Source organism: Protopterus annectens, chromosome 2.part1 (assembly GCF_019279795.1).
Source record: "Protopterus annectens isolate FY-2018-M chromosome 2.part1, PAN1.0, whole genome shotgun sequence".
In the NCBI taxonomy this organism is placed as follows: domain Eukaryota; kingdom Metazoa; phylum Chordata; order Ceratodontiformes; family Protopteridae; genus Protopterus; species Protopterus annectens.
In genome coordinates this window covers 1723964601-1723975513 of record NC_056729.1, presented here as the reverse complement: position 1 = coordinate 1723975513, position 10913 = coordinate 1723964601, and the positions used below count along the sequence as shown (strand labels likewise).

The following is a 10913-nucleotide window of genomic DNA, read 5'->3' as shown; positions in this document are numbered from 1 at the left end:
AGGTGAGATGCAGTAGTATTTATACTACTAGGGGAAATTTGACCAGGGCATCTGACAGATACCATGGGATCTTTAATTCACCTGAGCTACGACCAACTCAAGCAGATGGGAGCACAATTTAATGTCTCATCCAAAGGACAATGCACTTTTTTTGAGTCTGGCCACAGCAGTCAGATTCACTCTAAATTTACAGACGTAAAAAAGGACTGCAACACATTTTTATTCAATGTAAGCAAACAATTATAAAAAAAAGTTCAGTTTAACACTTCACAAAATTTGGTTAGCAATCAAGCCTTTTATTAGCACATTTAAGGTCACAGATCTTTCAAACAAAAGAAAACAAGCATTTGATTTTCTTTCAGAACAGACATTAAATGTCAGACTGCTTCTCCTTTAAAAAAGGAATACGCCTATCTTTAAAAGCATTTCTACTCTAGCAAACAGGTGCACATTTTAAAATAAAACAAAGATTACAATCATTCTCCACTGTTTTTTTTCCATTTGGGAAACAAACTTTTTCTCCAAGCTGGTAAAAATACAAAAAAATCAAAACACACTATTATACAGAAAGATACAAAACATCTTAGACTTTTGTCAACAAGTAACCAAAACAATCCTTTAGGTATCTACAGTTTTTCACTCCAGGCTAATGTGTTTTTTTTTTTTAGCCTAACCGCATAAATAAAATGAAACAAGCACTCTGTTGTAACAGATGCAGAAATGTATCAAATATGTGGGGTTAACACAAAGCTTTTTCTCAGCCAGTACAGCTCAATGAAAACATTAACCTTTTTAATAAATGTTACTTGGTGAGCAGGGATGCTGGTATAAAGTGCCAGCCAGACAAAAACTGGAGGACATTAGCAACAGTGCACATGTGTTTTCTCTGTGGCTCCCGAAGCACACAGCAGCTTAAGGCCTTTTTACATCAGGTTCCACCACTAAAACATGGTCAATGGAATAGAGTAACCAAACGCTAACTGGTAAAACCTGGTTGGTCACAGTGTGTACATTTACAACTCAATGCTGCGGCACTTTCAAACCACCATGGTTGCCTCACTGCCCACCAGCACACCCCATCCAAGCTCTCTGCGACATGCAGCGGTGTTGACTCCCACAGGAGCTACACTTAGGACAGCCTTAGCATCAGCTGTGCCTGTAGTGACTTTACTGCATATTCTGTATGTGTTAAGGTATACTGGCTGGAAAAGTCTATGGACATGTATAGACCATATACAAAAAAAAGAACCTATTTTAAAAACTTCATTTTGCCCTGTACAGTATGCATCCCTTCTAACCATACCCAGACAAACCAAGTGTCACAAGCAAACTGGAGAATATGCTGTTTAACTCTAGGCTCACAAAGTACAAGAACAGCTCTCCACTTTGTCAACTTTAGGACAGATTTCCAAACAATGTCCATTCGATAACTACGATCACGTTATCTGCTTAACAACCAATTTTAATTTACAGTGACACTTCAAATCAGTTTTAATAGCCTCTTACTTTTACAACTTTAGTACTGCATTTAAGTCAACTTAATTTTTATGTCTGGCAATGGGTTCACTTGAAAACACTACAACCAGGAGGTAATTAAGTGCTTTTTAGGTAGCGCAGGTGGTCAATGACAAAGTTCACGGCTAAAGAATATATTCCATTAAATTGCCTTATTTCAAAAAGATGAGAAAAATATGATGGCGGGAAGAAATATCCTGTTCAAGAAACATACTACAGAAGAAAGACAATTCGCCGCACTATAGCTTACTTGGTTTCATTCATAAGAGATTGCACTGTTTAAACTAAATGAAGGAACCAAAGCAAATAGAAATCTGACTTAAAGTGGTGCATATTTGGTGATCCTTTGCTCCATGCATTAAAAAAAAAAAAAAACAAAATTCATATGAATTATGCCCAACAGCAGGTGGTGAAAAAAATTACAAGAAACTCAAAGCAATGTTACATTGCCCATTCATTTACTATATTTCTTTTAAAAACTCATTTGCTAAGTTAAGGACATTGCAAATTGCAATAGCACCTCTAAGGCAGCTCTGAAGTGCATCAAAGTACAACTTCTGCTTCAACAGTATTGGGGGGAGGGTCTGCTGCTGAATAAACTAAAACTGAATTAAACAGAGCATCAAATATGAAAAAATCTGCCAAATTTAATTTTTAAATAAGTAAAAATTTAAAAGATCACAAAAAATGTTGAAAACTAAGCAGTTGAACCAGTACTGTTATCAGAAAACCAAGGAGGAATCGTACTTGACCTGACACCTGGAAGTGAAATGTTAAGATGCAACTATGTTATAAGAAAAAAAAAGTTTAACTCGCATCGGATTATCCTGGGCCAGCAAACATTCATTAAAAAAAGACAAGCGGTTTTAGTAGCTTTAACCGCTTTCAGCACACCATCATGCATTCAGCCTTAAAACAAAGCAGGTTTTTTTTCACACCAGGGAACCCTTCCCTGTCCATCTACAGCTAAAGGCAGAAATAGATTCCTTAATTCTCTGACCTGTTCTCCAGAAATTTTAAACTTGGCGAATGCCTAGCCAATACTCAAAAATGCCGCAAATCTAACTGGTAAATAACCTTCCACTCATCCCCACTACCAGCTGCCAAGTAGATCAGTAAGTATGCGTACTACAGCACATTAAATTATGATTATAGGACAAACTTAAATGAGGAAGGTTAACAGCATCCCCAACAGATCAATCAATTTAGACAGCATGATGCCAAGGGGCTCCATCCAGAACCTATCCTCCCCAACAACAACGGTCAGCAAATGTGTCCAGCAGTCACTATGTGGGACTTCATATTTTCTATCTAGGTGAAAAGGCACATCAGCATGCACTCCAGTTCCTCATCTTCAAACCACATGTAGCAGGCTTACAAGAATGATTAAAATGTCTCTAGGTTGAAAGACCAGATGGTGTGATGTACAGCACTGAAAGATAGGGTTCCTGCAAATCAGAAACAATGTAAATTTGGGGGGGGGGGGGGGGGCACATTAGTAATTAAAGGGCCACTGAGGACAGTTATATCAGGGGGGCCAACAATGAGCCAGAATGTTTTAATGTCTGCTCCTACCAACTTACAGATGCGTTCCTTCACAAAACTCCTAAAATGGCATGGGCTGCAATTTCCGAAAACAGCAATAAACTTAGCATTATGACTTGCCACAAATTCAGTCTGGTGCCTTTGACTTAACCAGTTTTGCTAAAGGGGTGATTTTGAACCACAAGATGTTACTCCATTTTGACAAAGCTCCAACCACAAGAAACTAATGCACCACAACTGTAAGGGGAGCTACACCCCTGCCAACCCCCAAACATTAACTCCACAATCACACTACAGAGAAAACAGAAAATCCCACAAACAGCAAATCACCATCTGTGCAGAAACAGAAAATGCACTACAAGGGATTTCCTGTGTTAAATGGAACATCAATAAGACTGATATCAGCGACTGGAAATTTAAGAGATAAAGCATTCATCCAGACTTGACTTGGAAAAGAGAGAGTCCGGTATCATGGCAAGACATTGCTCATCTGGACACACTTGGGACATGAACTTCAATGGCTTGTTAAAATGGCTATCCTGCAACATCTAAAAAAATTGGAAAAGTAGAAAGCAAACTAAATACATCTCAAACCCTTAACTTTCTGCAAGTTTCTATGCACAGTGGCAAAGTCAGAAAGATTGCAGTCAGCCAGCATTAACAATGGGATAGAACATTAAGGGCTTACTAATGTTACCAGATAGCATGCATATTATGTCCCAGTGTACTTTTCAACAAGATAAAGAGAAAATGTAAAATGGGGGGGGGGTTTGATTTAAACTACCATTTGAGTACAGCAAGCTACTTATCCTTTACTTCGCTGACGCAGGTTCTAAACAGCTTCAACCTGAAACATGATCATTCCTTCAAGAAAGCATTTGCATTCCACCAACAATTAAACTCAAAAAGGCTGATAAAACCTAACAGCAGCACAAAATATTACTCCAAAATTAGAAACATTACTCCAAAATTAGAGGGTTCAAATCAAGTGGAATCTCCAGTAATAAATCACCTGCATAGGCAACATTGATTTTGAAAGAGCACATTTTAAGAGAGTAATGACTTTTTTTGAATACACAAGATTTTTAGTGGGAAAACTGACTCCATACAGGACAACTGGTAAACACGGTATGTCACACTGGTGTTCTTGCTTACACTGTCTAAAGCCAACACGCACACACTGGAGATCATGCTTTGCCAGAACAGGGATTAATTATTAAACTGGCAACACTGACGACCAGACAGTAGGGTATGTATACTCCCAAAGAAGCATTTCTAAATAAATATTCCAACAAAATAGCAGGGTGCATTTTTTCAGGATTTACTGCAATCAGAAACAATACTGGTTACACTACCTAACAGCTAGGGAATGGTTACCTGGTATAACCAAGTCAGCAGCAAATGGCTGTAAAAGAAAAAACTAAACAATTTAACTCACTAAAAAGGTCTCCAAGTCTTGCCACAGGACACTACATTTAATTAGGACACAAAAATGCCCTTTTCATATTGTGGTATAAAAAATCTTGTATAAACATCTAAAAAGTAATATTCAGATCTAATCCTCACCTGTAGAACTCTAACTAGATGGATTTTCTGAACCCTAAGGCCTAAAAATTTAAGTTGACTTAAAAAAAAAAAAAAAAAAAAGAAAGAAAAGCCCCTCCAATCACAATGAATCTGTTCTTTCACTATTTCGCTCTCGATGACCTCCTAGTGCTGGTCTTTCCCTTGGCAGGAGATGGTGTCCCCTTAGCAGAAGAAGCTGCTTTCTTGGGAGTCTCGTTTTCTTTCTTGGCAGAAACTGGAGCTGGTTTCGATTTCTTTGGAGGTGGCGCAGGTTTTGGTGGGGCTACCTCTTCTTTCTTGGGGGTACTCTTTGCTTTCTCCTTCTTAGCAGGAAGCTCTTTACTTGGTTTGGATTTAGATCGAACTGCCGTCCGTTTCTGAGGAGTTGCCCGAGCTCTAGCCTTTGGGGCTGGCCTCTTTGGCCGCTTACTAACAAATGGAGAAAATTCACAGCAATTAGACATTACCCAAGTGACAGACTTCTATTTAAAAACAGTTCAACAGACAAGCACCAAAACAGTATAGACTAACATCAGAACCTGCGACAAAACAGGGATGAGGCACTCTACCACCTTTATATATATTACACACGCTGCATTTTAGATATTATGAAAACTGTGAATAAACTAAGCACAATAAAAGTTTATGCAGACACTGTTTACAATAGTGAAAGTACAGTTGTGTACATTTACTATAAATTAGATGCTGGAGTATACTCACCGTTGCAGTCATCACATTTGGGTTATCTGCTTGCAGTAGCCCTCAGTCGGCCTAATTAAAAGTCTTGGGTCCTGCGTCAGTTGCTGTCCCTTCCAGGACATCAAGGGTATAAAAACATGCAGCAGATGCCACTACATCAGTTTTTCTTGCCTTAGATGTCAGGTGCCCCCCTAATGGGAAGCAATTAAATCTATACATATACAAGGTTATACTTCCAACAAAAAAGCAACTACACCAAAAAGCTTTTGAGCATAGTAAAGGAAAGTAGACGTATAGCCAAAATTAGTAGGGGGGCTGGAGGGAGGGTAACAAGGACTGCAACAGTGAATACACCAACATCTACATTTATGGTAAGTGTACACAACTGTGCTATGTTCATGTTTCACTGTTACAGTCATTACATTTGGGTAGATTTCCCAAAGCCAAGGATGGGAGGAAGAATTTAAATAGCACTAGGTCTAGCTGAACTGCAGTGGCAAAGCCAGCTCTGGATTTAAAGAAAATTGGCATATAGTAATGCTTGGTGAAATTATGTACAGAACTCCAAGTAGCAACTTCTAGGATGTCCCTGAAAGACACCTCTGAGAAAGGCTGCAGAGGTAGATGCGGCCCTGGTTGAGTGGGGTCTGATCCCGTGGGATAGGTTTTCCATGGTGCTTGTAGAATAAATGAATGCAATGGCCTATCCATTTAGAAATGGTTTGTTTTGAAATGGCCTTCCCCTCTGCCCCTGCAAATGCCACCAGCAGTTCAGATTTCCTTTGAGGTTTAGTACTGTCCAAGTAGAGTCTAAGTTGTGCACATCTAAGGAGTGCAGTATCCATTCCCCTTTGCTCTGTGGATTAGGAAAGGTTGGCAAATGAATTGACTGCTTAAGGGCCACACTGGATACCACCTTGGGCATGGAGGGATTGGTCCTGAGGGACACCCTGTCGGCATAAAAGATGAAAGGCTCCACTGCCATAAGGGCCTGTAATTCAGATACCCTTCTTGCTGAAGTGATTGCTAAAAGGAAAGCTGTTAGAAAGGAATTTTAAGACTGCAGTAGCAGCTGGCTCGAGAGGAGGAAGAGTGAGATTCTCCAATACAAAGTTAAGGCCCCAGGCTACAGTTGGAGCTCTCCTGGGTGGTCGTAAATATTTGGCCCCTCTGAGGAACTGCTTGAGCAGTGGATGAGAGAAGAGGGGAGGTTCTGTTACAATGAGCTGAAATGGCTGAGGCGTGAATTTTGATGCAGGAGAAAGACAGACCCTTGTGAAGCATCAGAGTTAAATATTGTAAAATCGGAGGTAAATTGGGCACTACTGTGCTCATCCCCTTGAGACTGGGTCCAGACACAGAACCTTCCATTTTTCAGCATAAGATTTTCTAGTACTAGGCCTCCGTCTCTAAAATGATATCCATCACTGGTTTACCAAGGGATGGTAATGGAGAGATTAGGTAATTAGCCAGGGTGCAAGGTTCAGTGTTTGAAACTGAGGGTGCAGAATACGGTTCTCCTGCTGAGACAGAGTAGGAGTCTGAGGCAGGTGCAATGGGGCCAACGGTGACACTGCACAAGAGGGGGTACCCAGTGTTGGCGTGGCCAGTCTGGTGCAATCAAAATCGTCCTTGGTTTGTCTTGCTTGATCTTTGTAGCACTTTGGAGAGCAGAGGCAGAGGAGGAAAGGCATAAACTGAAAGTTTTTTCCAGCTAAAAGGACAAAGCATCCACTTTCCAAGCTTGTTTGTGGGGAGTCCTTGTGCAAAATTTGTCCAATTGATAGTTCTGGGGGAAGGCAAACTATGGGTTCCCCCATTTACTTGTCAAAATGTTGAAAATCCTTGGTTCCGGTTTCCCTCGTGTGGGTCCATGAAGTTTCTGCTTAGTTCTGCCAGTGTATTTAATTTTCCTGGCAGGAATTGAGCCTGAAAATGCACTTGGTAGCTCAGGGTCGTGTTCCACAATGCCATGGCTAGTCTGCAGAGGGGGTAAGAATGCGTGCTCCCCTGCTCGTTTATGTACCACTTGCGGTGTTGTCAGTCCTTACCATTAATTGTCCTGGAAGAATGTGGTCCTTGAAGGCTGTCAGAGCATTCTGTACAGCTAACATTTCTTTTTGATAGATATGCAGGTGCATTTGACTTTGGTGTCATTTGCCCTGAAAACACCTCTCTGCCAGGTGAGCCCCCACCTCCCCATGCATAGCCTGATGTGTCAGTTAGGATTTGGGCAGCAGGGGGTAAGAGTGAAAGGTAGTCCCCTTTTGGTGGCAGGCCTCTGCCCACCAAAGAACTCTAGTCCTAGGCAAGGTATGACAGGAATCATTGCTTCTAGGTCTCGAGAATGTTGACGCCATAGGCTTTTTAGATACCATTGTAGTTTCCTCATATGCAGTCTTGCATACGCAATTAGAAGAATGCAGGAGGCCATGAACCCCAAGGCTTGTAGTAGATGCCTTGCAGACAGCAAGGTTTCTGTGGCCACTTGTTTGAAGTAGGTTGTCAAATAAATTTGTTTCTATGGCGTGAGGAAAGCCATCTGGGAAGCTGTATTCAAGCTTGCTCCCAGGAATATAATTTGTTGACAGGGTACCAGGTGTGATTTCTTTTCGTTTATGGTGTACCCCAGACAAGTTAGCACCCTTTGTACAAAAGCCAGATTCAAAAGTATGTCCTGGCTTTCTGCCTGAATTAGACAATCGTCCAGGTATGGGTATATCTGAATATTTCTTTGCCTGCAAAATGAAATAACTGGAGCTAGGCACTTTGGTTTATCTACTGCACCCAGGGTTATTCACAAAGGGCAGTGCAGAGAACTGATAGTGCGTGTAGCCTGCTTTGAAGCATAGGTATCTTCTGCAAGATTCCCTGATGGGGAGGTGCAGGTATGCTTCCTTTAAATCTAGTGTTGCCAACCAGGTGTGTCTTTGCCTAGCATAAGGAGCAACTGGTGAGGAGTCCGCATCTTGAATCTTGGAATCACCAAAAAGGTGTTTAGAGTAGACTGGTCCAGGATAGGACGCCATGAATTGCCTTTGCTGGGTACCAGGAAAAGTCTAGAGTAGAAACCTTGTTCCTTTTCCACTTCTGGTACCAACTGAGCAGCCCCCATGCTTGAGAGAAAGTACTTGCTTTAGGGCCTCTGCCCACTAATTTGGGGGTAGATCTGACCACCCGCCTGGTGTTGGTAATGTGTGGAAGTGAAATCTGTATCCCTGGGACACTATTTAAAACCCTTTTGTCCTGGGTAATGAGTTCCCAGTTCTTTGCATGAAGAGCAATCTTTACCCCCAAGGGGGCAGTTAGTCGAGAAGTGCTTGGAAGTTTTAAAAATAAGTCATTGAGACAGTTTACCATGGGGGGAGTTTTAATACTCCCAGATTTGGAAGTGGAGGCTCCCCACTGCTTAGTCCTGTGCGTATCCTGGGACTGAATTTAGGGAGCTCTGCTGGATCTGAGTTTGGACTGAAGGTCTGGAAGAGGCAGGAAAGGACCAATCTTTGGAAGGCCAATGCCTACTAAACCTTGGAGGTTGTACTTGTAAAATAATCTTTAACAGTTTGTATAGATTTAGGTTTTTTCCTCAAAAAAGGATTGCTCCTTAAGCCAAGCATGCCTTCTAAGTATAGACCCAGTCACAGCAGCCCTGCAAGATGCCTCTAGTGAGAATCAAAACCACATTGCAAAATGTTTTCCAAATTGTTCAGCTGAGTGCAGTAAATCCTTATTTTCAGCACAATCAGGAATCATTTTCTATTTAAGCAATCTAATAATATGCTGCTGATACTTTAACATATGAAACTGACAGTTTAAGGCTCTGATGGCCAAAGTTGCAGACATGTAGACCTTCTTAACCCATCTATCCATCGCCCTGGAATCTCTATCAGAGGGGGTAGGATTTTTGGCAGTAGTAGCTTTAATGCCTTTGGGTCTCTGGGAAATGGTCTTAGGATCCGCAGTAGGATTTTTAAAAAAGGAACTTGAAAGTCAGGTACCCTGAGAAATCCTCTGGGGGGAAGCAGAGGGAATAGGGTCCCTCAGCATCAGAATCCTCAAGTAGATAAGGGTAAATCCTGGTCAGAGGAAGCAGAAAATTCAGAATCCTGGTCAGAAGTATCATAAGCAGACTCAGTCCTAGGTCTCAGAGGGGGAAGGCTGGCTTGCCCCGATTAAAGTAATAAGGTCTTCAGCCATTCTTATTTGTTTTTTAGGCATAGAGGCCTAACCATGTGGTCTGGGCGTGAGTTTTCTAGGCATGGTTCGATATTTAGGCCTTGAAAAAGATGGTGCTGGTTTAATATGCAAGTCAGTAGGCCTGAATACACCCACAAAAGCCGGTGCCTGCACAGTGGCTCCGGACTCATCCAATGTGCAGACATCCGCAGGTTCCACAGTTGAAGCATCTCGCGGCATATCTGATTCCGAATGGATCTCAGTAGAGGCCTGCGAATCTGAAGTAGCAGGTATCATGGGCTGCAAAAGCACCTCACCGAGTACCGGCGAACTGGCAACTGGCTTAGAAGCATCGTTGGCATCTTAGGATCTAGGCGGCCTGTCTGTCTTAATCTTTGCATTTTTTCAGAATGTCGGTAGTCGGATGGCTTACCAAAGACATATCACGATAATTGAACAGAGGACCAAAATATTTAGCAGCAAAAGTATACTGACGGACAGTTCGTGGTTTAAATAAGTTAAAAAAACCAACAGCGAGGTACCTCTTGGTCAGGGCCTAGGCAAGGAATACAGTACGAATGAAAATCTTTGAGACATTTGCTTTCCACAAGTAAAGCAATTTACTTTTACTGACATCGGTTTAGAGCAAGAAAAAGTTTCCCTAACAGGGTACTTAGCTTTTAGTTGAAGACTTCAGTTCTGAAACTGAATTTCAGGAGTCTGCTGACTGGCACTTGCTAACTGCTTCAGGCACCGCATGGAAAGAAAGACTGATGTAATGGCATCGGCTGCATATTTTATACACCTGACATCACGGAAGAGACCGCATCTGATGCAGGAATCGGAGACTCTGCTATTCAGGCTAGCTGAGGGCTACTAGCATGCAGATAACCAAAATGCGATAACTGCAACAGTAAACACGAAGAACATCCTGTTTGCAGAGATTGGCAGCTTGTGCAGTGGTCAGGGAATAAGCCAGGCTGCCAGATTGAGGGTCTGCAATTGGGGATGCATGAATTCTCCTTCCCTCTGGGTCAGGAGTGTTGGGATCTGAGGGAGATGCCATGGTGGCAAAGGTGACAGGCTATGCAGCAGTGGGTATCAGTGCTGACGTGGCCAGTCTGGGGCAATCAAGATTGTCCTCTTTTTCCTCCCTTATTTTGAGAAGTATCCTTGTAATGGGCGGTAGTGAGGGAATTGCATAGACAGAGGTTGACCCACTGGAAGGATATAGCATCCACTTTCCAGGCCTTGCAGTGAGGCTCCCTGGTGCAGAACTTGCAAGCTGATGGTTGGAGTGGGAAGCAAAGAGGTTGACCTTTGGGGTGCCCCATTTCTGGGTTACAAGGGTGAAGGTGCTTTGGTCTAGCTGCCACTAGTGTGGGTCCAGAAGATTTCTGCTTAAGTTGTCT

The 10913-nt window shown here is 42.1% G+C and overlaps 1 protein-coding gene across 1 annotated transcript in view; it reads right to left on the bottom strand.

Annotated features, from left to right (window-relative positions):
* Positions 1 to 275: 275 nt before the first annotated feature.
* HP1BP3 (heterochromatin protein 1 binding protein 3) overlaps positions 276 to 10913 on the bottom strand; it is a 290037-nt gene continuing 279399 nt past the window's right edge. Inside the window, exon 12 of the mRNA XM_044063174.1 lies at positions 276 to 5055. Coding sequence (XP_043919109.1) covers positions 4749 to 5055 — 307 coding nt within the window. The 3' untranslated portion in view covers positions 276 to 4748. The remainder of the gene's footprint in view (positions 5056 to 10913) is intronic.